Source organism: Nymphaea colorata, chromosome 7, assembly GCF_008831285.2.
Source record: "Nymphaea colorata isolate Beijing-Zhang1983 chromosome 7, ASM883128v2, whole genome shotgun sequence".
Taxonomy (NCBI): Eukaryota; Viridiplantae; Streptophyta; class Magnoliopsida; order Nymphaeales; family Nymphaeaceae; genus Nymphaea; species Nymphaea colorata.
The window spans coordinates 17,480,728-17,507,397 of NC_045144.1; the positions used below are offsets into that span (position 1 = coordinate 17,480,728).

A 26,670-nucleotide genomic window follows, 5' to 3' on the forward strand; every position below is an offset into this window, starting at 1 on the left:
TTGATCATCCCACCTGTTCTTCACCTACGCGCTATGGTTGTAAGAAAGATTAGACAATGTGGACTGGAAGCGCCGAAACTGGGACGTCAATGAAAATCAAGAGTCAAGCACGTCGTCTTTAATGATAAAATACGGATTCTTTTCATTGTTGCAATGAGACATTCAACCTAAAACACCAAGAGATTTATTGGGCTGTTCTGGTGGGTAAACCAACTGGTGAAATGTGCCGGTTGGTCCACTTTATATCATCTACAGAACTTGAGAACGGATTAGTTTTCTTTCGTAAGCTTTTCTGAAGTAAGAACGCCATCCAGTATGGCGTCCTTGTTAGGTGGGATCTGTACCAACCTTGTCCAGTGTAGACCCAGCCAGGTGATATCTGCAATTGGCAAGACCGCAGATGTCACCTGCAATTAGCAAGACCACGAAGCAAGATCGTAGAAAAGTACCTCACCTCTGCATGAGAATTGCACAAATTGAAACGAAATTTTGCTTATAAACCAGATCAACTACTTTGGAACTTTACTATCTAGAACTAATGGAGCAGCGTCAAAAATGTACATGGACATACCAAAATTTTTTTGTTACAATAAGTGAATCTGCAATTAGCAGACTATTCTTTGGGCCCACAATCTTTCATCAAATTGGTTGGTTCACAAGCATCACCTATGCTATCTTCCAAAACTTAGTGCCGGACCTGCAAACCTTTGACTATTGTCATATTCATATAATCAAGTAATTGAATGCCATCCAAAGAACCGAAGTAAGAGCTTGAAGTGCTTATTCATGGATCGCAGTTTTGAGTATGACATATGGGTAGCAGCCACCATGCTGATTTTAAACCTGCAGTACCATTCAAGGGTATAAATGATGTAAATAAGCGAAGCACCACTATAAAATCTTGAAGAAATAAGAAAATAGGCCAAAGCTCTATGGATTTTAAACTATCCTTACCTTGTCAGATTATCAAGCCTGACCTTCCACTTTTCCGAAAGGTGGTTCTGAAGATCTAGCAGCCGAGAACTTTGCATCAGTATTTTTGTACAGAATCAATACAGTGTATATGAATAGATATTGAAACTGCTTCCAGAGATGATTTACACAGATTTTGCAACCCTGAAGCAGAATGTTACTGGATCCTTGAGATGCGACTTCCATCATCAGACTATAGAGCAAATAGAAGTAGCTCCCCATGGTATGCCCGAACTCCAAAATGAAAGCTTGCTAGCCTTCCAACTTGGACCTTTTGTTTTAAAAGAAGATATTTATCTTGGACAGATAGACTAATCAGCAGAGCAAAAGAAGTTGTGGACACTGTCCCACCAAAAGCAATTAACATTTAATGAGAGCCGGCATGGCATCATAGAACTCAGCCAAGCATTGAAAGATCCAATTCAGAAGTTGTTCACTTGGTAGCTCAAGAAGCAATTCTGCCTGCAAAAAGACGAAATATCAAAAAGCGGTTGGATAATATAAAAGATCAAACGACAAGTAATTCAAAAAATAATAAGTTTGATCAGACAAGGATAGATATCAGTTAGAAATGTGTTTATGAATAGTGGAGACTGAAGACCAATATATTACGCTTTTTGTCACTTATACAGGTAACCAAGACGGGGGCTCATGTAGCTAAGAAAGAGCAACTATAACCAATCCATAACTTAAATCCATTATGTGCTTCAAATATTCTGTGCTTCAAATATTAACCAGATAATTGTGAATCTGTGATGCATAATGGTTGGAAAATTAATATGCCAAAGAACTTAATGCAGAAGCCAAAACCAAAAAAACAGGTAAAATATATTACCTTTATTTGGTTATCTTCAAATACCAGAGAATTCCGGAAAATATCTGTAGGCATAGACTCTACTATAAGCCTGAAAACCCTTTTACTCATGCTTGTTCTCATACCAACCACCTTTCCAAAGGTATATATCTTACTGATACCAAGGTCTGCAGCCATCCTTCTTACATAAAGCTTCTTCAAAAGTATCTGTGCAAAGAAACACATTTTCAGAAACCACATACAAAACTTGCAGCAGCAAAAAAGCGGAAAAAAGTACACCTCCATTGAACGAGGTTCTTTCCCATATTGACGGCGCAACTGTTCAGTAAATTGCATCAGACTCCAAATATCTTTTCCAGCAGCTTTCTCAGCTTCATTTATTAACTCGACAGGATTCTCTAGACGATTAATATATTCTGATGAAAGCTGGGGCCTTATGTCTATATCAAGCTGTCGAAAAATGAAGAACGACCTTTAGTATCAATATCAAAGTGTTGCCCGTTAAGAAAGCTAAGACAAAGGTGTAAGAAGCACCCATACCTGGACGTTTTTGTAATTAACTGGAACTAATCGATGTTCATCAACCTGGACAGCCAAAATAAGAACATTAAAATTGAACAAGTATATTTTATGGAATAGAAATTACCTATACATGCATCTTTGATTAGTTACATTGAAAATATTCACTTTTCAAATGGCATACCTTCACACCAGCATGTTAAATTACAACATGCTTAAAAATCTAGCACTAGCAGATGTGGTTCGCCACTATAACATACAGATATAGTAGGTTTCTAACAAATTGCTAACTTATGCACGTCTTATAAGTGGAAATTGGTAGAAGACTACATGGCCCATATAGATTTGCTAGTGCAAATGATGACCCAGAAGGGACAGAACAAAACAAATTACCTCCTACAAAAGAAAAGAAAAAAAAAAAGAAGGAAATCAAACGAATGTCCCTTCTGAGTTCAGTATAAAATGAAGTCAAATTACCCAGCTCTTCTGAGTTCAGTATAAAATGAAGTCAAATTACCCTGCTGCAGCTGTATACTTTTGCCAAAATAAACCCCAGGGCATTGGAGAACAGAAAAAGTCAGCAGGTATTTTTAGAGTGTAGACACAAGCCACAAGTACTTCCAAGAAACACAAAACTAGATGTACTTGTGCAGCTCCCAGGACCTAAGAGTAAAGCATATTGGCTGACAATTTTGGAGAAGATATAATCACTGAATTGACTGGTGATAGCAAAAAGGGAATAGAAGGCCTGAAATAGGAAGAGTTTCAGAAAGTAAATCCTAGGTACCAATTCTTTTCTTTCAATTTCAAACAAATGCAAGGACGACAAGGAAAAACCTATTCCTTCTTTGTGCCTTTTCATTTAACCTTTTTCTTTTTTGGCATAACAAGCATCAGGTGTTGTCAAGCAAGAGAATGCTCAGTCTTGGTGAACATTTTAATCTGACAAGTACCTTGGACAAGCTCTCAAACAGCATCTCAAAGAAGAGATCTATGCCAACATTTCCAACATCGCCAGTCTGTTGTTCACCAAAAATATTTCCAAACCCTCTGATTGCCATGTCTCTCTCTGCAAGATTAAAACCTTGACCAAGATCACGGCATTCTTCAAGAGCTGCAAGTCTCTCCTGTTGTTCAAAAGAGAAAATTAAAGATGGCCACAGAATAGAAAAAATACCACCCCAACCCTCTCTCCCTCTTATATATATATATATATGTGTGTGTGTGTGTGTGTGTGTGTGTGTGTGAACAAATTTGGACTCACGCTCTGTGTGTAAACATGTGTATCATGCACACTAACACATATAGACTCACACTCGTTTTGAACCTATAATTTTCCTCCTCTTCAACACATAAATACATCTAGATGAATGGTGGACCAGACCTTCCATCAGCTAAAATAAGTCCAGCTAGTTTTATAGAAATAAGAAGGATCCTCGCAGGCCATACCAGCCTTACCCGATTGAACATTAAATACCATTGGTCTATTAATTACCCAAAAAAGAAAAAAGAAAAGGACTCCCTGTAATTAACAACAGTCAACCTTAAATAAGAGTACACTATAAAAAACAGTGAAGGAGAGGGTTATGCCTTTAAAGATGGATCGTTTGAGAGAAAAATGGACAGCTTGGGATACTTAAGTGTTCTGTTTATGAAGAACCACAATCATTGTGCTGATCATGGTTAGTCTAAAGGATTTCTAAAGGAAGGACAGATATGCAATTGCATCAGAAGCATAGGGATCGATGCACAAAACTTCAAAGAGGGACTAATTTGCAAAACAGTTGATACAATAATGCTAGAGGAATAAGTTTTATCATAGAGAACTTCATTGTAGAATGTCTTCTAAATATGTGATAAGCACTGCATTACAGAATGTGTTTTAAATAGTGCTGGAAACGGTTGACAACATACCAATGCTTGATCCGATAGTGTTGCTTTATCAGGATAAAATAAATATGCATGTGCTTCTTTGTCTGCTCTTCCAACTCTTCCACGAAGCTACAATGAGACAAAATGATGGTAAGCATTTGAAAGGGTCTAATTCTTTGGCTTCAAATATCAAATGATAGACCATTCAGAACCATGACAATCAAATCAAGGAAGTTCTGCAAAAATGCACTCAATTTTCAATTGGATCCAATTTGGTCACTGTACAATGTATATACTTTTCTACATTTAACTGTTAGATATTATGCATGTAGAACTATATCTATCAGTATACATGCATGCATGCCTACATACTTACATTACACACGCATATATGTATTTCAGTATTTGTATACAGGACTTTATGTAATCTATTTTTCCTTTTTCTTTTTGTTATTTTAACAATTTATTTTTTTCGGTCAAGAATGACCTTCACCCAAGGCTGAACTAGCTAGATCTTTATAGGCATATCAATACTCTCCCAAATTAAGCTGATCCATTGTTTTTTGGACCCTATTTTGTGTCTAGATCCTACTTATTGCTTTTGTTCCACATTCTCAGTTTTAGACCCTTATATCGTTTATTATCGTGGGCTTCTTTTGGATCCCCAATCCAATAAAGGGCATGTTCCTTTGCAGGATGATTAATTTTGAAGTGATTAAGAATTATTTTGCCCTACTTTCATTGTTAATTTCCACTTTCCCCTTATTTCATGTTATTCAATTTGCCTTTGATGCTCTGTCAGTTCATCTTCTCACAGGAGTAGAGCGATGACATCTAATCACTGCATTAAAAATCATGAAGTCCTAAAAATATTTCCAGTTGTCCAGCCGGGTCATTTTTGAGATGAAGAATATCATGTCTAATTCAATCTCAACTGCATACATCTTTTATTGGGAAGGTAATAACAAAAAGCAGATGCAGGTTAGACATTGGTCATCTCCTAATACCAGTTGTCCAGACTCCAGATATCTTCCGCAGGTAATTTAGCAATTTATGTCTGTAGCTCACTCTTCCAAGAGTCCTCCACTTGGTAATTTGTTTGCTAAATGAAGTAAAGAATACATTTTTCCACATGGTAAGACAGCTTATATTCTTCCATTCACTCCTCCTTGTATTGATCGGCACTTGTTCAGATTAATCAGCAAGGAACTACTCCTATAGCTTCCAAAACTATGAATCAAAATGATAAAACTGAAATTACAGACACAAATAGACAGATGCATGAGAACTTTGTCATATGGGAATGAATACCAAACGTGCAAGTATAGGGATGAATACACACATTCACCTATAAGATCATAACACAGTAGACATAAAGTCTGTCATCCAGTGATTTGTACAATTTTTCATCTTTAAGATTTCTTACCAGATCAAATATTCAGTTGTACATAATTGAGCACAGGAACTCAAAGCTTCATCTACTATGCAAGAACAGAACAATCGTTTCCAAAAGAAAAACTTTTACCATCACTAAAAATGACTATAGTCGGATTCCCAAAATAGACAGGGTCTTAATTATGCAAACATGAAAATGAAATCTTGGACTGGCCTACTAAAATAGCAGGTTACATTATGATCAGTGGAAATGGAAAAGGAAAACAAGACCAACAGCAAGTATGCATATAGCACATATTCTTTTACCATACAAACAGATCCATGATGTAATAATGTATGTTGCACAGAACAAGATATATGAAAAGATAAACCAAACCTGATATAGTTGTGCAAGTCCAAACTTGTGAACGTCTTGAACAATAATTGTATTGGCATTTTGGATGTCAAGACCGCTTTCAACTATATTTGTGCAAACAAGAATTTTTGTCTCCCCGAGTGCAAACTTTTCCATTGTATCTTCTAGTAGCTTAGAGTATTGCTGTAGAAAAAGAGATGGATTAGCTTAAGGAGGGAAGGAAGCACAATTTTTCCCATTGTATCTTGAGTAGCTTAGAGTATTTCTCTAGAAAAAGAGATGGAATAGCGTAAGAAGAAGGAAGCTATATTATCAAGAAGAATATCGCCGGCAGTTGGACAATACTGACAAAAGTTTTTTTTTAAAAAAAAAAACATTACAAATCCAACTGATAAAAATTAGGTAATATTGTTAATGCCAACAAAGAAAAAGCATAATAACTTATATTTAAGGATGGTAAAATAGGAAATCCTGACAATAAGATAAATATATTTGCCTGTTGGATATAATAGCATGCCTATCTTTATATTGTTAAATGGATCAGAAAGTCCACAAAGTACTATCTAACAATAGCAAAGCATGGAAGTTATCACAAGCATCACACCAGATAGTTAAAATGGAAACTGATAATCTACAATAGGTAGAGGACTACCAATATCTGTGAGAGATTAACTAAAGTCCAAACATCAAAGCATAAGAAATTGAGACATCTAGCCAATGTTTAACACATAAAGTGTAACACCCCAGATGTTTAGTCCCATATCGAAGATTGTGAGGGATCTTCAAGGGCAAACTGCAGCCTACAGTCATAACCAAACAGGCATGTGATGAAAACACATGAAAATTTTACAAGTACAACAACCACAACCAAACAGAAAACTAAACATATTTTAGAATGTAAAAAGATGAATTACTTTGCCATGGGCAATTGCTATTGGAACATCTGGAAATGATTGCTCAAGAAAATCTACCACATCCTCAAGTCCTGTACAATTGGAACAGCATCCATTAACAATTACTAGAAAATTCATAAAGGTAGCATAGAACCCAAAATGTTGAAACAAAGATCGTAATACGTAAAACTGATACACTTGGATGTTTTCCAATAATCTGTCAATAGGATAATAATCAACACTTGCAAAAATTTGCAAATTTAAAGAAGGAAATCTTGCTTTAATAAATGAGTGCTGATTACCCTTAATTCGTGGCAAAACATAGAAAACTTGACCACCACGAGCAAGCTCAAAGTTGATTGCTGAAAGAACCTTTTCCTCACTAAATGGTGAAAGATGAGTTTTTATTGGAACTCTTTCCGGAGGAGGAGTCGCAATTAAACTGAAAGGCGAATAACCAATTGCTCAAGGAAAGAAAACCAAGTTGGTATACAGTTGTATTGCAAAGCAACATGTATAACTAGAAACAACAAACACATCAATAGCAAGAGAGAGATTAAATTTGAAGAACAAATAATAAATGGATGTCCACAAGCCTCTCTTTTCAGTTTCTCCTCACTTTTCTCAATCAAACGTCTGCCATGTCTATCCTATTCAGTTTTTTTATGTTTTCATAGTGATAGTGTCAAGCCATCATCAACCTAGGTATCCTGGCTTATCAAATGAGGAGACAGAATTCACATAGTTGGAAATGTCTTAAGCTAAAGCCTGAGCATAATCTACAACCAGTGAAGAGTACCTTGCATCACGAAACCCTGTCAATGCCAAGTAAAGTGTCCGTGGTATAGGTGTTGCAGAAAGAGTAAGAACATCTACTGATGTCTTGAATGAAGCTATTCTCTCCTTTTGCTTCACACCAAATCTCTATAAGGCCAGAACCAGAAGATATGAAGGTTAAAAAAAGAGAGGAATGAGATATGCATACCAGTCATTGTTTCACATGAAATATGCACTTTAAAGAAAAGGGAAATAAAAAATGGTGCAAGAAAACTTGCACAAAGCAAATCAATATAAAAGAAACTATGCTTCAACAATCATAGTTTTCAAAGGTGCACAGGATCATGAAGCATACAAAAATAATAAAGATGTCGTAAGCCTTGAGTCAGTCCAAAACAACTACTGAGATATAAAGTTCACATAAACTACAGTAGACTCGCGCTCTTTTAATGTTTTTTGAAATGCAAATTCTAGTGCCTAAATTGCTGGCATACATTTTTATTCATAGATTTTTCACATAGAATTTGAACCATTATCAGTGGCATTCCGATAAGTTGCATATGAAAATCATCACAAATTTGTTATCTGTAAAGCTAACACACCTGTTCCTCATCAACAACAAGAAGGCCAAGATTGTTATAAACCACACGAGTTCCAAGAAGGGCATGTGTTCCAACAACGATGTCCAGCAGGCCTTGTCTAATCATTGCAAGATACTCCTCTTTTTCGGCTTTTGTCTGAAAATGGCATGACAATATAGGTTAGTGCAGATGTATACAATTCCACATGTAGATCACACTACAGATCCAGTAATTACTTTGGCCTTCTCCTTGCACAGTTTTGTACATTCATAAATGGTTTAAACTTTAAATGACACTACGGTGATGGGAACACTATCTCTGCCAATTTCTAGCACTTCTTTGCCAAATCTGGTTTCTCAAAATGGCCTACTCCCCAAGTGAGTTAAAGAATCATATGGAATTTCTACACTTGGATCAGCTTGCAATGCAACCACATGCTGGAACCACTCCCTTGCAACATCTACAGACATCCAATTTGACATTTTTACATGACTTCATATCTTTTCCCAGCATCAAAAGATCCAGAATCAAGGCATAACAGAAATTGATGAAGGACAAAACATTAAAAAATGTTCAACATGGTTCCATCCTGCCAGTCATTAAGCTCATCTATCGGTTGCAAGTTCAAACACAAGAAGGACAAGAAAGCTATTCTTAGCTTGTAATGTGCACACGTAGGGGTCTGTGCGTCACAGAGAAAGAGAGTAAGAGAAAGAGCATTGGTAACAAAGTTTTACCTCAAAACTGCTAAATGTACCTCCCTAACCAAAGGGGTAAAACCATACTTTCAATGTGTATTTTAAGGAAGTGGATTTTAGAATAACAGCAGCAGTTACCAGAAGATGTGCTAATGAATTTCCAAGAATTTACACACCTGGAACCTGCTTAGAAGTCCGACCTTAATATCAGGATACCGAGCAAAGCGTTCAGAAATAACTTCATAGTGTTGCTTAGCGAGTACAATTGTTGGTGCTAGAACCATGGCCTGCTTTCCTGCTGCAATGATGCAGAATATAGCCCTAAGAGCAACTTCAGTTTTACCAAATCCAACATCCCCACAAATCAATCTGTCCATTGGAGTCTCTCTCTCTGTCAAGTCTTTGTAAACATCAAGAAAGGCCTGTAACCAAAACCAGAATATGTAGACTTAGAAAGAAATCCAGGAAGTGAACCTGTCATGGATATAGTGGAACACATCAATCTATATCACTACATTGGTTCAAAACCTTCAGACTTGTCCAAGTAGAAAAATTGGAAGAACATTATACCGTACTGTGAAGTAGGCACTTATGAATATCAAACACAAGCTTTACAATATGACTCTGAAGTAGCACTTTTAGCATAATACGTGCATTAAAATTATTTTTTTTGGAAACTCAATAGAGCTGCCTTCAGCAGGCCAGTGCGTGACAGAGTATCTTTCTTTGGTCAGAATGTGAACTTTTGGTTATTAAATAAGGGTGTAAAGAAATTTTGATGAATTATACCTGTTCTTGATCTGGAGTAGGTTTATATGGAAACTGAGCAGCAAATTCATCCAGTGCAGGAGTTTTAGGATATGGTGGTCTTTTTTGCTTGAGCCTGTGCAGATACAGCTCCATCAAATCAACAATCATTTTCTGGACAGCGAACTTTCCCTTTATCCTTCTCTTTTCCCAGGCACTAGGGTCACTTAATTTGCTCAACGCCCGTGGTTTTTTTGTCTCATTGGGGCTGTTCAAGGATACAACAAAATGAAATTTGTTAATCAACGACTGCAGTACAAGAAGAATATAAAACTGTTGATAGAGGTCTTCAATGTCCAATCGTCTAAAGGTTTGGTGGTTAAAACTAGTGATTAGTTGTTTCCACCAGTCGCCTAAGTCAGGCCAGGCACCAGTCAGCAGACTAGACTCTACCTCCAATTCGGCTGGTCCACCAATTTGGTCGATTAGTTGAGGAGTAGTCGGTAACATGGCTCTTCTGAAAAAGATGTCCTTTAAAAATATCAAAATATGGTTTTTGATTATATATACACACACAGATATATATGAGCGTGCATAGATGTAAATATAATATATAGAGAGCACAAAATATAAAAAAATACAGAATAGACAGAAGAGAATAAATAAATAAATATATATATAACTTAGAAACTTTTTATGGTGCACCTAAAACGTGTCGCTCTAAATACGTATGTATGAGTCTATGCGTCCATTCAATTAATTTTAGTGACTTAGCAATTGGTTTGCAAGTCGTTTATACCAGAGATCTTTGTCAGAGAGGAGTAAAAGAAATCGTAGAAGATAACTAAACATGAAGCATTATATTAATGGATGTAGAAACCTGCCGAGAGAATTCATGAGACCCTAAATCATTATCTTCCCGGTATAGCTGAAGTCCCGATCCGCGGTTCCGAACTCACATGGCCAAGTTACTTCTCTTTTCACTTGCACTGGACCATTCAGTATATGGGAAGCGTGTTTCACTGCAACAAGCTATAATCACCACGCTTTGAATTCAAAATATGGAGGTATTGTGAGAAACTCCAAATACCTGCTTATCTTATACATACCAGGAACGTATATTGTAACATTCGAACAAAACTGGGTTAGACGAGGGCGTCTCGAGCCACTAATGAAGGCGGCACACATGAATTTCAAGGCATCGAAGGAAGCATTGAACTCTCAAATCGAGAATTTGACCATTCACCTCATGCATTTAGTTCAGTCGTCCAGAGAAACAACTCACAGGCTATATCGGTAGAGCATCCGAGCAGCTTGTTTGACAGGAAGTTTCGCCATTCCGTCCGCATACTCGATGAAGACGCACTCGACCGGCTCCGTGGAGCCTTTCCTAACGTCGAACCGTGTTCCAACGAACCGCCCGATTCCAACCTTCTTGTGAACAACATAGTCGCCCGGCCTGAGAGTGTAAGGATCGACCTTGTAGCTGAAACCTTCACCAGCCCCCTCCTTCTCCCCTTTCAACTTGCGCAACCCCCGCTGCTGCTGCATCTTCACCATCTGAATGTACTTATCGGCCTCCGCAGAGGCCATCGTCGTCTGGGGGCCCTCACGTTTGCCCGAGCTTTCCCGGCGGATCTTCTCGTGTAGAATTGAAATGTCATCATGCTCGTCGCTTATCCTCTCCCGCCCATTGGCTTTCACCGTGCGAGCAACCGGAATTCCTTGTGTAACTACGGCCCTAACCCTTGATGAGAGGGGCCTCCTCCGGCACCGCGCGCAGCATTCTCGCTCGACAGCCTTACGGAGAGCAAGGGAAAAACTGAATCCGAAGCAGAACGACGGCGAGGGGTCGGAGCGCGAGCGCGAGAGCGAGAGAGGGAGGAGGGTGGTCCCGAGGGAAGCCATCTGGGATTCACAGAGAAGCGAAACGGACAGGTATCAACGAGAATTGGAGGGTTGCCGCCATGAATGGTTGGGTCGGATGAATATGAGGCGCGCCGTCGTCGGGATTCTTCCTTCCTCCCCTTCTCTTCCTGAAGAGGGAAGAAGATATTTGAAGGCTCCGGCGAACACTATCCACTAGCAGAGCTTGGCAGGAGTTTTTTGAAGTCAACCAAATTACTTTAACGCCCTCGTCAATAAATTATCTCTTGACGGTTTGGTCCGTTTTAGCGCTATAAACCACACACAGGGTGGGTTGTTTGCCGTTAGGACATTATGAGAAAAATCTATTTAAATTATTTTTATCGAGCAAACTGAAAAATTATTGAGGACCTTCAACTTAATGCCTTTCACACTTCCTCTAGTTCTTCCTTTTTTTCAGAAAAAGTAAAATGGAAAACCATGTTCTTCTTTTAAATTAAATTGAGACCTCCTGGATATTTGGCATAGTTCAAATTGCAATTATCACTGGGTTCAACTTCTTAGATATAAAGCATTTGCTGGCCAAAAAGGTCTGGAGACCATTTTTTCTCTTTATTATGATATTTCTGGAAGAATCAGTCTTGAACCCTCTTGATAGCAGCGCTGGACGTTCTCCAGCTACTTTCCAATTTCTACACCAGCATCACCTTGAGCAAAGGAATGGCACCGTCCTTTAAACTGCTCACTGTTCATTATTAATGGAATGTTGGGCACTTTTAATCGAAGTGAAGATGAGGGCGCCACCCCTTTCATTTTGGTTTTCAGGCCATGAAAGCCTTTGATTCGAGTTGTCCTTGTACGTCTTTGCTAGTGCATCTTATTAGAACACTATAATCCTCCGAAAGTCGATCCGTGCCCATGTTTTTGCCAACTCCAACAGATAGTGACCTGAATTCTATCATTTCAGGATGTTGATCACTTCTTTGAAGGCATTCCTGAAGCAAGCTCCTTTTGAAGTATTTTAAGCTGATGAATCTATGTAGCAGCAGAAGCGTTTCTTAAACACCAGCCACCACTGCGGCTCCGCTCTAACAATTAGAGTGGCTGACGATAGCTACCCCGTCGACAAGTATGGTTTCATAGTTCGTATCACGTAGCAGCCTCAAAGCTCACCATTATTAAGAAAAGAACACTAGAAACAGAGTCAATGGCTGGAATTATGGTAAGAAAACTTAAGAACAAGAGTGCAGACGAATAAGGCTGTTCCATGATGCAAAGAGTAAAATCAATCATGTGTTTGTCCTCCAAATTTCGATGTTGTCTGTCTGAAAAAAGGAGCAAAATTTTCATTTGCATGGTCAAATGTCAAATAATCATCTGCAGTTCATCTATGTTATTTAACACAGAAAGTTCGTTTGTGTCGATTGTGGAACACTGGCAAAAGGAGCGTGCGACTTGGAGAAGAAATGATACAACAAACCGAGAAAAGATGACGACTGAACTAACAAGTAACCAAGCGTTGCCTAGCTCATTAATGGAAATCTAAGCACCAACTAAACCCACTCTTTCCCTCCCGATTTTTTTTTTTTTTTAAGTCGCATTTTGCTGCGCAATTCTTATAATCAAGAGGTGCACCACAGATTTTGTGGGCAAATAATAACAAACTTACTAGAACATCTGGGATTCCACATATGCACAAATAATTAAATGCTCGCAGCAGCATTTTGTTGAACGTGTAAATGGAACTGATGCATGTGCATACACCACATTACCAGAAATCTTTGCATGTACAAGATCCATTATTAAAATGGTGAAAACGGCTCTGATCTCTCACAACAATCTCTCTCTCATAAATTTTAGAAATTAAGCTTATCACAGCATGACAGTCACTACATATGCGGAGATTCTTAACTATCCTCACAGTTGTATGTGGACCGGAATTTAGTAAGCTAAAAGCGAGTGCTAGTCTCTCACTATGATAAGATGTCTCCTTTTGACCATATCCGTCACTTTTGTGGCCGACCATCTTCAGTTTTCCACTCATTTCTTCCAACATTGATGAGATCTCTTTGTTTTGAAGAGTCGAGCTACTCCTTGCAGTAAACTCATGAACCTTGCCATGCAATTCCACCGAACTACAACCAGGATCTTTCCTCAAATTCCTCTTAGTCATCTCCTTCCTCACTTTAATGGCATCCTTCCGAAGGCCAAAATCAGTGTAAATGTTTGATAAGGCCACATAAGATGCACTATTACAAGGCTCCAATTCAATCAATCTTGTAGCTGCATATTTTCCCAGTTCGAGATTCCCATGATTCCTACAAGAACCAAGCAAGGAACCCCAAATGGCTACATCAACTTTCATGGGCATACTATCTATAATTTCTATTGCCGTGTCAAAAAGTCCTGCGCGGCCTAGTAGATCAATCATGCAGCCATAGTGTTTAACATTTGGTGCCACACAAAATTCTTCATTCATCAATTTGAAATACAGAAGACCTTCGTCCACCAGACCTGAATGGCTGCAGGCACTTAAAACACCAACAAAGGTGTTTGAGTCGGGCTTCAAGCCCGATCTTTGCATGGCCAGGAATGCTTTTATTGCTTCCTTTCCACGCCCATGCATAGCAAGACCTGCGATCCTGGCGTTCCATGTTATGGTTGTAGGTTCTTGAATGGTCTCATATATTTGAAGAGCTTTCTCTATATCTCCACACCGGGAATACATATCAGCAAGAGCTGAGGCTAAGACAGAATCAAATTCTATTTTGTGCTTCCCAATATATCCGTGGATCCATCTCCCTTGATCAAGGGCTCCTAAATGTGCAACAGCAGGTAGAACACTAACCAACGCAACCTTGTTAGGATTCACATTGGCTTTCTGCATTGCTTGAAACAATCGCAGTGCCTGCTTGTAATCACCGCACTGCACGTAGCCCGATATCATGGAAGTCCAGGAGATGACATTCTTCTGCGGCATTTGGTCGAACAGCTTGCGCGCAATTCCAGCTTCCCCTGCTTTTACATACAAATCGATTACGACATTCCAAGAAACCACATCTTTCTGAAGCATCTGATCAAACAATTCACAGGCAACCTCAATCTTCCCTGCTCTACCATACCCAGCAATCAGAGTGTTCCAAGAGCTCACCATTTTCTCAGAAATCCGATCGAACATTTGCCTTGCAGCATCCATATTCCCAACCGATGCATACAAATGCGTCAGACTGTTCTGCACAAACACGTCCTTATCGAGCCCCATCTTAACCACTCTACAGTGCACCTGCCTCCCTTCTTCCACCACGTCGAGCTCGCTACAACTCTTCAGCACGAAAGGGTACGTGTAGTTGTCTCCCATTTCACCAGTGCCCACCATTCTAAGAAAGAAATCGAGGGCCTCCTCAGGGAGACCATGCTTCACAAACCCTCCGAGCATGGCATTCCACATGAAGGAATTGGGTTCCTCAACGTCGGAAAAAACGGATCTAGCGTAGTCCAGACTACCGAAGTCTCTTGTTGCGGAAAAGACGATGAGCCGGCTGGCAGCCAGAGTGTCCCGTGAGAGGCCGGTTTTCACCATTCGGGCGTGGACCTGGCGAAGCTCGGCCATGTTGGTGCACATCTCGAGGAGGCAAATGCTCGGGTTTCGCCTTATCGACCTGTTATACGCCGCCAAATTGGTGACCAGGTCGATGTTGGTGCAGGAAGATGCTGGAGCAGCCATTCTGGTGAAGGAGACGACAGGCCTTTCACCTTTGGAGGCAGATTTCAGAAACGAGCCTTACCGATTTAAGGTTCGGTTTGCGTCCCCAACGACTGCACTCTCTAAAAGGTCGAGAGAGAGAGAAAGAGAGTGCAAAAGAGTATTGAGACAAGAAATCCAAGTTAAGCCTATATGAAATGGTTTCATCGACTTCATTAATAATTTATAACATATCGTATGCAAATTTGTTTTCTGAAGTTGCCATTTACTATTTCAAAAAATAACCTACCATAGGCATAAATTATATTGACAGACCAACCTATAATCTTGGGAATTATATATGAGAATTATCTGATTTTGTCACTCAAAGCACAATAACTCATTACTAAAAATAATAAACGGTCACCAATTTCCCAATAGCAACTATTCTCTAGTGACAGATTTAGTTTCACCCTTAATTTTTGAGGACATGAAGTCGGAGATGCTTTACTTGTTATTGAGAAATCCAACATTCTGAAAGACTTCTAATCTTAGGGTAAATATATTTTTTTGTTACTTTTAACTGGCACCGATACTTTAGCTACAAATAATTGCATGTCTTGAAATGGTGCTGATCTGTTTTATATAACATCCTTTTCTTGTCATCTTAAAGGTCATCATTTGATGAATATGCGAATGGACGTCAACTGACGAGAAAATGAACATTGAAAAACATACTTTTAGATGAATACAACCAGAGCAGAGGCGAAGAGAGAAGCCAGAGAAGGCATAGCCCCTGAGGCGGAGCCAGGGAGGGCCAAGTCTTAATATGTTTATTTTATATAAAAATTTTGAAAATTAGATTTCGACCCTTTTAAAATTTTAAAAATATAATTCAAAACTACATTCTGAAAAACTATAATGCGACCATGTTGGCTCTGCCTCCAGCCAGTGACCCAGCTTCCTCGAATAAAAGGTTTCCTTTCACATGTGTATATATTAAGATCAGTTCACATGTAAGTATAGATACATAGGCCTCATGACTACAACAAACAACCAAGTCCTCTTGACACAAAAAGAGAAGGGAAATCTCTACAACAAGAAGAAGAAAAAATATCTTATAAAAGTTGATCATCTAACATGTTTCAACATCAATATGAACATTCATTTCACGTCCCTTGCCGATGCTGCCGCGCCCATATGGTTCTTCCACCTTCACCTGATCACAGACCAAAAGGCTCCACCCCAACCGTCTTCAAGCACTCCACTGGCCTCTGGCTACCAAAAAACGACAAGAGTGAGCTTGATTTTAGCATTGAGAAAGAGATATGGCAAGGAAGATCAGATGATGAGTTACTAAGAGAAGGGGTCTCCACGGATGGGGTGGGGAAGAACTTGTCCTCTGCGGGGGCCCTGGAGATGAGCCAGCCTCCTGAAGAAAGAGTTGGAGAAGAAGGCGTAGGATGTCTGCGCCACATCATCCGGTTCCTTCACCTCCGGTATCGTCTCCCTCCTCCTCTTGTCCACCGACACGTTTGGTGCATACAGCAGCTGGTGTCTCGCAGTGTAGAGTCCCAACGACGCAGCCAGCAGTATCATCCCAAACGCCGCTGCCACCGGCGTGAACTCCCCGTTCATATGCCTGCCATTCATGACCTCCTTAAACATATACATATCTAGAAAACAGAAGTGAAACAGAAACAAATATGAAAGTGGAAGGGTGAGCTTACTTCAGGCCGGTCTCCAGCTTGTGGAGGAGACTCACACGGTGAGCAGGGGAAGCATATGTGCTCATCTGTGGTGCAGTAGTCCCTCGACCCCAACTAAGCTTCCCCTGAATCCTGCTTATAATTGCTCTCCAGTAACTCTGCAAACCAATTACAACCCATAATCATCGAACTGTCATTATATGTGTGAGAGACACACAGACAGAGAGATTTGTTAACAGTACAACTCAAAAGGAAGGAAAGAAGGTTGATGTATTTGCATTGTTCATGAGAGGGAGAGAAAGAGAGAGAGAGAGATTTACTGTTGTTGCAGGAACCATTTGTTGGAAGTTCGAATTAGCAGGAAGAAGAAACGATGCGTTTATCCTATGGTTCAGTACTCTTTGAGAGGAGGAGGAGGAGGAGGTTCTAGAGAACCGAGGAGCTTGACTGACTGACAAGTGGCGGTCCAGTGAAACGTGCGTGTCGCACGACGGAGAACTGTTTGCAATTTGCAACCAAAATCTCGCGAGTGTAGACCGCCACCTCATACATCTTATCAGTTGAGCTACCCGCTATTGCCGGTGATCTAGACCGAAACCTGAACCGCCATTAGGCCAGACCTGAGCGTTTCGGTTCGGTTCGGTTCGGGTGAGGGCGATCGAACCAGATGTCATTGGATCCATGGATTTGGATTCAAGCCGATCCTCATAACATTTCAATGCCTTCCATCTTTGATCTCCAGATATGGCTGACAACTATATATATATACACACCTAAACACACAGTTAATCAAATATTTAAGTGTATTGATGTAGTGCTAAACTTAGAAACCCTTTTTGGAAGGATTCATCAAATGCTTAAATAATAGTCTCTAAGGTCATCAAATATTTACAGGTTTAAAAAATTATTTGGACATCTAGAAGCACCAACTTAAAGTACAAAGTACTATTTCACTTTACGTTGCTACAATGTTCGGATAAAAAAGTGACTTCATGAAATTGACATTCAGGTTATAATTGTAGTCGTAAAGAAACTCCAATATTTGACTTTTGAAGCGGAATTGCGCTGCAGTTGCACAATTATAATATTTACTTCGCTCATCAGTTGCTTCCAGCTCCATAATACTGTACCAAGTCTAATCGAAAAGATCTCACTTACCCAAAAAAAATGACTAACTTCCGTTTTACACTGTTGGAAAGGTTCATGGCTTCACGGTCTTGCATAATATATTAAACAAATCCAGCCAGGAGTGACAAGTACTGACTTTTTCTTTCTTTTTCTTGAGTGTGTTTGATTACCGCGAATTTGAGATCCATGGTTTTGAAATGGATATTCACATGCTGAAATCCACACCACAGTTTGATAAAATTGTAGTTAGTTTGATAAAACTGTGGATTTCAAATCGAGAGGATTTTAAATCCATTATTTTTACATTACATCATGGATTGATATTCACATGCTGAAATCCACACCACAGTTTGATAAAATTGTAGTTAGTTTCATAAAACCGTGGACTCTCGAATCTAAGATCCATGAGGAATCACATGCAACCTCAAAGAAAAAAGAAAAAAAAGTAACATCGTCTAATAACAATCATAAGGCTGGTAGACAGCCAATCCCAATATGGTGTGAAACCAAATTAAATTCACATCCCAACCTGTTATATTTCGGTTGACTTTTAAAATGTAAGGGCATTAGATATAAGATATTTGTTTACACTAAAGATGATATGAATCCCAATCCAATAAGATATTTATGGATATCTGAATCTAAATTTGTATCTGAGTGGATGTTTTTTTAGATCTGAATCCGATTTGATTTTTTATTTGGATATTAATTTTTTTTATATCTATTTTTTTTTTTCAAAATAGTTCAATCGTGTAGCTTGTCTAAATTGAATATATTGACATCCTAAGCACTTGAGTACATTTTTTTCAATATAAAGGCCAAAAACTTTCGAACAGTTTGACCATTACCTCCATAATAGCGACAGCTGTTTTCACGGTGGAGACCCGCTAACCATTACCTAATGCCAGCTCGACTTGGATTTGGACCGGTACGCGGCCTACACCACATTCTGGCTCATTCCCACTCTTGAATAGTGATCCAATCAGACACCATAATTTAACCCGTTTGTCAATCATGGATCGTGCTTTCCTCACTGGCGGCCGCCCCGCGATAATACAAGCGAAATTCCAAACGCAACTCGTGATGAGACCAAGTCATAGCGGTGGTTGAGTCAAGATATTGATATTTTAGTCACTTCTTGTACTGTGACTCTAAGGCCAATCACAAAGCTCTTCAGTCGTTATTTATAAGCAAAGAGTTTCATGTTTGCAGATCTTGTCTTTTGTTGTAATGGCCACTGAAAAGACGAGCTTTCTAGTGCACCGCCTGACAACTTAGCAATTCACGCCCGAACGGGGCTGAACATGCGAAGCTTGTAACTCAAAAATGGATGAGATAAGAGACCGGAAGAATGTGGCTCAACTAATTGGGTAACTAAGCACTGGTTCCAATCTCAGTAGTGCTCACGGTATCAGAACACCTCTTGTTTGCCACATCCAACAAGAAAAACGCTGATCAAAGAAATGCTCCTCCAGGATCACAAGGATTTGAGACGGTCTCGCGGGCTGGAATTCAATCCGACGTGACCGACAAAAAAAAATAAAAAAGAAGAGAAACAAGAAAGCAGCATGGTAGTCTTTCTGGACTTGAAAAGGGGATAAAAAGACAAAACATACTTCATTAGTTCAAAGGTTGCAAACCACAGACCTAGCATATAGGCCATAGATTACCACCACAACTCATATACGCAGTAGAGAACCATTCTGGTTGCTACCTTTAAAATTTTATACAACGTTTGATGATTGATCATCATACTGTACATATGAAATGCTGAACTCGATTCAATTTTCATAATTCCAGAGACTGACATGAAATCCTAAAATGCACTAACTGCTCTCAAATCGCTTATCTACAACATGACTCGAGTGATTGTTAGACACGAGTAAACTGCAAGAAGGTTTAATGCAACTCATGGGTGACCTACTAATCCGTACATTTACAGGAATAATACTCCATTTCTTTCTCTTGGCTGGAAACGACTCTGGTAAGGGGCTAGGGGCATGGCTAGCATGGTTCTGGCATGGGTTGGGCAAGGCCGGGCATGTTATTGGGCCTAGGCGAGTGCCGGAACAAAGCGGTGAGACTTGGAGTTACTGCAAGCAAAGCCCTCGATCCTCACCATGGGCTTCCCTCCAAATGAGGCGCCACATGATGAAGAGCGGTTCTCCACTCTCGCTGATGGTTTTCCTCCAAGAGAACTTTCAAAAGGAGAATTGTATGCTCGCGACTGGTTGACGAATTCAACATCGTGAACCATGGGGTTGTTGGTTCGAGCAGGAGGTGATCCACAGAAGTAGTTCGTCAGATTGCTCCCTTCATCATTGTCTGGACCATTCTGCAAAAGGGTATCGCAAGCGTAAGGACAGATGCTTTCTTCTGCAGTATATGCACATTCCTGGCCTATGCACAGGTAAAGCCACATACCTTAGTCAAGATTATATCGAGTATCTCAAAACTGGCGTCTTCTCTCTGCTCAGTCGGTTTTCTGCAATGCCGATAAACATGACTTAGAGACCATCAATGCAGAAACATCTCTCTCTCTCTCTCTCTCTCTCTCTGAGCTCAAACCCAGTGGGGATAAAAAGAAGAAGAAGAAGAAGAAGTTCACATCAGTGTGCCCGAAATGAAATGGATCATCACACCTTTGCGTGTTGCAGCGGTATCCATCATAACAACTTGAAATAAAGGACGCAGGAGCAGCTCGGCGAGGTTCTGGACGAATGATATTCTCTGCGGTTGGATCGAGAATAGCACCGCCTTGTTTCCCTCTTGCACTCAAGTCGGACATACATTCTAGTGCATTTACTGTAGCAATCTGATGCAGTGCAACGTATTTCATCTGGAAGCATTCCATTTTATTTGTTTCTGCAGAACATGAAAAAAGGGGGGAAAAATAAGAAAATCATCGACGACAGTAAAACAGTCGTTACAACTATGAAATCATGCATGACAATCAAATGATTCTCAAGTTCCCAAAACAACGACATCTACCGGACAAAAGAGAAGAAACTTAGAGGTCATCAAGATAAACAAATAAACCACACCAACAGATGTTCTTATACACGCAAGGAAACATGTTGGCCAAGATAAAGAAGCTGATAGGTAAAAAAGTACATCATCACGACAGCCTAGAATAAAATAACCATCTAATAGCCTTCCAAACTAATAGTATAATAAACTAAAGAATTGCAGTCGACAAGAGGATAATTTTAAAGTTAATCCTCATATCTAGATTCACTGCTTCAAATTCTAAAGGAGAAATTTCGCCAATACTCCGTATTATGCTTGATGTATCACACCTCACAGTTAATAGCAGTATGCAGATATGCAAATCCCGTTCACTTCACAAATCTTCAAACCACCTCCTTTTATGCTATTCCTGATTCATTCTTCTTGTTTTCACTCAAAAAGGATTATTAATGGTAAGCACCATCCCATAATCCATGACATGAGAACAGAAAGGTCTAGTTGTCCCAATCTGGTACGAATAGACAAGTAATCCATTATGGTGCATGCACAAGCAATCCAAGTAAATAATCTTGACCATTGAAGATGTACGTTGCTGACTAGCCTCTCGCATGCAATTCTCCAAAGTTCAAAGACCAGTCTCACAAATAGCTATGTCTCCTTAAAACCTAACACACTATGGTTAAGATGTTGATGCTTCTTTTTTCCCTAACCCCCTGATCATACCGCCCAGTTCAGATAATTCTTTTTTCTTTCTTGTTCTTTAAATATCTGCAGGAAACAATACTTAGTCTTTATACGCCATGCAGCAGAACATCGCCAGCACTTCATAATCCAACTAAAAAAGTCAATCCAAGCTGCTGGCAAGTGGCAGATCATTCAAATCCGGAAGCAATAAGTTACTAGGCGTCGATTCACACGAGAGAGAGAGAGAGAGAGAAAGAGCAAAGCAAGCAAAAACATAGAAAATTTCTCCATTGCTGGACGGAAAGCAGAAAAATTCACTGCGTCCAAGAAATCTGCTGCAATTTCCATTACATGATCAACCAACAAGAGATCAAAAGGAGAAGGACATCACCTATCTCTGAACACGAAAAGGAACACAAAAAAAAGGAGACAACGACATCACCTATAATCTGAAGACGAAGACTAACATACGCACACTGCAACACAAAAATTCTCTTCCTTGAAGAACCCTACCCGAGTTAACTCCTTATGTCAAGTAATTTCTACCTAGAGAAATCTAAATAGTAGATTAAAAAAATGGAAGCAAGCCGATCTGAAACGACGGATCTGCATCCAAATCCTAGTAACGACAGAGAAAACTTTGAGTTTGAGCAGAGCACCCGTGGAAAAAAATTCTCGTTCCTCAGAAACGCATAACCTTGAACATCTGAAAAGAAAAACCGGCAATAGAAAAGAAAAGAAGAGAACTTTCCTTGTTTTACTTCAGAATAAAGACCGGTGGGGAGAAAGACAAGTGATTTGCTTAATCAGACCAAAAAACCGAACAGATCGGGCCAAATAACAACTCAAAGGTAAGATATAACACATCACGACCTTAAACTTTAGATCTCAGCTCGGAAAAGAAGAAAACAAAAACAAAAAACACCGATTTCCCCACTCAGATACAGAAGTCATCAGAAGATAGATAGATAGATAGCGAGAGAGAGAGAGAGAGAGAGAGAGAGAGAGAGCTTTACCTTGCGGTTCGGCAAGAAGGAGGAACAAGTCAATCTCCTGACTCAGCACGTAAGCGAGCAAAAGCGAGCTGAGAAGGAGCGGGGGAGCTAGAGAGAGAGAGAGCGAGCGAGGAAGAGGAACGGGGAAACAGAGGAAAAGGAGAGAAAAAGGAAAATGAAGGGAGAAGAGGTATTGCAGCAGCGGCAGGGTGACGAACAGATCCGACGCCCGAGGGAAGGAGAGGCAGGAAAAGGGTGTCTCTTTCTTCCGTTGCTCTGCGCCCTCCCTCTTTCCCCCTCCCTTTTAATTTCCCTCTTCCCACACTTCCCCTGCTCTCCGTCAGTCTCTCCCCTTTAATCAACCCCCGGAGCGAGAGAGAAGAGAAGACAGAGAGAGAGAAACGCGGCCTTTTAACGCAAGTCCAAGCAAACCCCCGGCCCTCTCTCTCCCCACACCCTTATCGCTCTTCTCCTGTCGCTTTTCTTTATCTGTATAAATATAACTCCGCCTACTTGACCGGTCTCCTTTTAAACCCACTGAAATGTTCGAAATACCCCTACGGCTATCGGGTTGGATTTGAATTGTAGAGTTTGGATCTGAATCTCTTCCATGAGCAACAAAAGGGCCACAATGGTTATTGAAGACGCAAAAAGGTTTCGGCTTTTATGGATTAGCTTACGGGATCCGACTTGTTGGATCCATCGGCTCCATCACACGGTTGACCAAGAGTGAGGGATTTGCATCCGGTGGCCGCGTTCCAGCCGGCCATGACTGGAGGCGTGACGGGCGGGCTTCCTCCGCGATGTTCCCTGCCAGCCCAAACCCAGTTTTCTAATTTCTTTGACCGAGCTCCTAGTAGCGGAGCTACACGTGGGCTGGTGTAAACAATAAAAAAGCCACGTGTGGGCGAACATTTTTATTGCAACCAAGCTGGACCACCGGTGATGCCCACACCAAACCTAAGTCAGTACCCTGCAAGCACCATCCCACTAACCCAATGAGACTATGCTGTGATTATGTCTGGTGTTCAATCGTTCAATTTGTTAAAGACATGATATTTTTTTAAACAAGAGCATTGAATTTTCTGATGATGTATTTTAGGGGCATGCTTTTCAAATAACATAAGACATTTGATAGTTTGAAAGCTGAGTTCTTAAGAAGAGGTTTAGGAGCGTTTGGTAACAGTAACACACTGTTTCATGAATCTACTCGAATTGGGTAGATTCATGAAACATTCTAAATTTATGATATAGTAACAATATGTTATTTTTACCAAATAGCTCATTATGTAACACTGCGCTTTAAAGAATGTAGTGTTCCTGCTACCAAAGGGCCACATAATACATCATTGTTTCCAAATCTATGTAAAAATAAATAAAAATTTTGTTGTTGGAGTGGGCGACTACCCATGTACCCACACGAATAGGATATGATATCTGCGGAATGAAAAACTCCGCTTCTAAAGCAGTGGGCGGCTCGGCATACGCCTCCAAGGCATTGATATCTTCAAATCACTGATAGTTTGCTAACAAAGTTCTACATCAAGCATGCCTGATTGGAACCAATTTCATATGCCCATTGGAGCTGGGCCCAGGCTATCTCCATGTGCATCAGCAAAAAAATTTGTGGACCTGCCAACATCAGCTTTGTCTGCCATATTATGAGACATAATCTCAAAAATGTAATATCTTAAGTGTCTTCACTAACAACATGAATGATCTGTCTGCCTAACTTGAGATTGTTAGTTGAAATCAAAGGTTGTGAACATGATATATAAATTTATAATCATGCATCAAAATACTTAAATGTTAGATGCTAAAGAGCATGTGGGCAATAAAAGAGTCCCTTGCAGAGAGAGAGAGAGGTCACTCTCATGTTTACCCGAAGATAGAAAAATTCGTTTCACATCAAGAAAGTCAATCGAAAGCTAATGATAACGCTCAATAATTACAAGATGTACAATTTACTGCTCAGATCCGTCATGTGCAGTAAGATCAATAAATAAGGAGTAATTTACTCACGCAGGCCTAGTTTTTGCATTATTTAGAAAAGCACACTAGAATTTATTTTTATTTGTGCAACTGCCTCCTTTTATTATTTGTTTGTCTTAATTAGCCAGTTAAGATTTCTCCAAGATCACAGGTCAAAGTTTTGGGTCTTAATACTCTAAAATGTTAATAACGTAGGTGGGGCATCTTTTGATAAATTAATTGAACTTTTTATACAGGAACAAATTATTAACCACAAGGTAAAAAGTTTGTTGTCAGTAACTTAGGGGCATAACTCCATTAATGATGCACTTAGTAGCTAGAAGAATCAACATAATGCCAGCTCCCATTATTAAACTCAACCTAGCTCAGTCCCAAGTTCTATAATAGAATTAACTCAATTAGAATCAACTTGAGTCAGGTCACATGCACATGCACGACATTTTCTTCCCCTAGTGTGGTGTTCCTTCCACATTTTTGAACTATAAAGAGAAATACAAGCTTAATTATATTATCGGGCCAGCCCGAGTCGGTTTTTTTGGGCCTGAACCCGATCTGGTTAGGTACCGAGTACTCAGAACTGTTACCCAGGCTTAATCGCCAGGGCTACCGATTCAGTCAGTTGATTCACTTCACCGATTCAGCTGAATCAATTTCAAAATGCCCAAAATTTTAAAAAAGGAAATTTTTGAAAATTAAAATATTTTAATAAGCTAAATTCACCAATTAAGGGTGGCTTAGGCTGATTATGATAACACTATGGTAAGCCCATTTTGATTATGTTTATAAAGTGATTGCTCAACAAGGTCGATGTCATCTATTTGGGGGCTGGACCTCATGTACCAACCAACAATAAACCTTTCAATTTGAATTTCAAAATCATGTCTCCCTCCTTTTTGTAAGTCCACATGAGGCAAAACTTTTGTCTCCTTTCAAAATTCTAAAAAGAATAGGGCCATTCTTTGAATTGAGCCAAAAAAGTTGGTGCCCACATTTATAAAGTCCGACTTCACTTTATAAAGCCACGTCTTCCCAAGAGGTTAATGAATTCTCGTGTGGGGCCCCAAAAAGGAAATAAACGAAAAGTAAAATGCGATAGTGTCAATAGATTGGTCCCCCCGGGCCCGGAGGCACTTTTATGAAACCTGAACAAAGAATCTTTTCATTCAAGTCTTAAGTTTTTGCCTTTTAATTTCAGAAACCCACTTCATAGTTTAAATTCTCGTAATGCGCCCACACTTTTTTGATGTCAACTTCCATATTATGGCACAATAAATGATGGGGTGGAATCTGCCCACCCTCACCCCAAGGTTCCACCCCCTCATTTATTATATCACAAGTCATCTCTGCACTTTTTTAAACATTTGACAAAATTCTGGTATGCAAGGACTGAACACTTAAGAAATTTGCATTAATGCTCCAGTACAATTTGTCCCCTTCTGCAAACGGATGCAAGGGGAAGATGGAAGTTTTGGCTTCACATTTCTCATTGAATTTTGAATTAAGTGACGATCCAGCTCACTTTTCCCATGGGCTCGCATCTTTGGTCTTATAGATCCCAACCAACAAAGCGGTAGGAATCAATACAACCAATCACTTAACAACTTTTTTTACAAGTTTTTAAAGATCTTTCAAAATCTTCAATACGAGACTGAACTTTTCAAAATGATGTTACACAATGGAAAATGAGAACATGAATAGTGTGTGTATGGTCTCAAACTTAACCAACTTAAGACTCATATTAGAGGGAATCATAATTTAATTGATTCAAAACAGATAGCCTAATCAAACCCTTCTTTTATGAAAGGAGTAGTGTTCGTTCCACAACAGCAATTCGCTGCATCCCAATGCTAAAGGCGAGTGGCCTTCATCTGCACATACAGAACTATGAGGTACGAGTATGGGATTAAGGCCAAAAAGGTAGCGCTCAAATGAAATTTTTTCTTTTGAGCTTTAAATATAAAAATATATACGATGGTGGAGTACATTCATTCACCTACGGCTACGGTCTCTCCGCTTTTGCA

General features: G+C 39.6%; 4 protein-coding genes across 5 annotated transcripts; all 4 read right to left on the bottom strand.

Moving 5' to 3' along the window:
* Positions 1-510: 510 nt before the first annotated feature.
* On the bottom strand, positions 511-11,707 carry LOC116257539 (ATP-dependent DNA helicase At3g02060, chloroplastic). Its single transcript, XM_031634388.2, has 15 exons — positions 10,909-11,707; positions 9,666-9,891; positions 9,053-9,298; positions 8,200-8,334; positions 7,620-7,744; positions 7,123-7,262; positions 6,842-6,912; positions 5,949-6,110; positions 4,220-4,306; positions 3,259-3,432; positions 2,327-2,371; positions 2,066-2,236; positions 1,808-1,993; positions 955-1,434; positions 511-843 (listed from the first exon to the last, which is right to left on the bottom strand). Exons 1-14 carry the CDS (start codon positions 11,529-11,531, stop codon positions 1,333-1,335), a joined length of 2,493 nt encoding a protein of 830 aa, XP_031490248.1. The 5' UTR covers positions 11,532-11,707; the 3' UTR covers positions 511-843; positions 955-1,332.
* Positions 11,708-13,257: 1,550 nt separating this feature from the next.
* LOC116257175 (pentatricopeptide repeat-containing protein At1g08070, chloroplastic-like) lies at positions 13,258-15,213 on the bottom strand. Its single transcript, XM_031633788.1, has one exon. It carries the CDS (start codon positions 15,211-15,213, stop codon positions 13,258-13,260), a length of 1,956 nt encoding a protein of 651 aa, XP_031489648.1.
* A 900-nt stretch (positions 15,214-16,113) lies between these two features.
* Positions 16,114-17,346, bottom strand: LOC116257887 (uncharacterized). 2 transcript variants are annotated; one of them, XM_031634900.2, is made up of 4 exons: positions 17,201-17,346; positions 16,902-17,038; positions 16,529-16,813; positions 16,114-16,445 (listed from the first exon to the last, which is right to left on the bottom strand). In XM_031634900.2, coding segments are annotated over exons 1-4 (441 nt in total). In that variant the 5' UTR covers positions 17,219-17,346; the 3' UTR covers positions 16,114-16,444. The 2 variants fall into 2 exon arrangements, with proteins under 2 accessions (XP_031490760.1, XP_031490759.1); XM_031634899.2 differs by having other exon boundaries at positions 16,114-16,449.
* A 2,260-nt stretch (positions 17,347-19,606) lies between these two features.
* LOC116258070 (uncharacterized) lies at positions 19,607-23,057 on the bottom strand. Its single transcript, XM_031635157.2, has 4 exons — positions 22,679-23,057; positions 20,651-20,873; positions 20,433-20,493; positions 19,607-20,343 (listed from the first exon to the last, which is right to left on the bottom strand). The coding sequence occupies exons 2-4, from the start codon at positions 20,860-20,862 to the stop codon at positions 20,062-20,064; spliced, it is 555 nt and encodes a 184-aa protein (XP_031491017.1). The 5' UTR covers positions 20,863-20,873; positions 22,679-23,057; the 3' UTR covers positions 19,607-20,061.
* Positions 23,058-26,670: the final 3,613 nt, after the last annotated feature.

What these genes read in the sequence shown, in the direction of transcription:
- LOC116257539 (XM_031634388.2), bottom strand. Translation starts at nt 11,531, where the DNA reads ATGGCTTCCCTCGGGACCACCCTCCTCCCTCTCTCGCTCTCGCGCTCG. An exon ending in GACTTCTAAGCAGGTTCCAG is followed by an intron (nt 8,335 to 9,052) that starts GTGTGTAAATTC and finishes TGCCATTTTCAG; the next exon opens with ACAAAAGCCGAAAAAGAGGA. An exon ending in TTGTTGTTGATGAGGAACAG is followed by an intron (nt 7,745 to 8,199) that starts GTGTGTTAGCTT and finishes CTGGCCTTATAG; the next exon opens with AGATTTGGTGTGAAGCAAAA.
- LOC116257175 (XM_031633788.1), bottom strand. Translation starts at nt 15,213, where the DNA reads ATGGCTGCTCCAGCATCTTCCTGCACCAACATCGACCTGGTCACCAAT.
- LOC116257887 (XM_031634899.2), bottom strand. An exon ending in AAGCTGGAGACCGGCCTGAA is followed by an intron (nt 16,814 to 16,901) that starts GTAAGCTCACCC and finishes CATGAATGGCAG; the next exon opens with GCATATGAACGGGGAGTTCA. An exon ending in CGTGGAGACCCCTTCTCTTA is followed by an intron (nt 16,450 to 16,528) that starts GTAACTCATCAT and finishes GTTTTTTGGTAG; the next exon opens with CCAGAGGCCAGTGGAGTGCT.
- LOC116258070 (XM_031635157.2), bottom strand. Translation starts at nt 20,862, where the DNA reads ATGGAATGCTTCCAGATGAAATACGTTGCACTGCATCAGATTGCTACA. An exon ending in TACCGCTGCAACACGCAAAG is followed by an intron (nt 20,494 to 20,650) that starts GTGTGATGATCC and finishes TCGGCATTGCAG; the next exon opens with AAAACCGACTGAGCAGAGAG. An exon ending in TCGATATAATCTTGACTAAG is followed by an intron (nt 20,344 to 20,432) that starts GTATGTGGCTTT and finishes ACCCTTTTGCAG; the next exon opens with AATGGTCCAGACAATGATGA.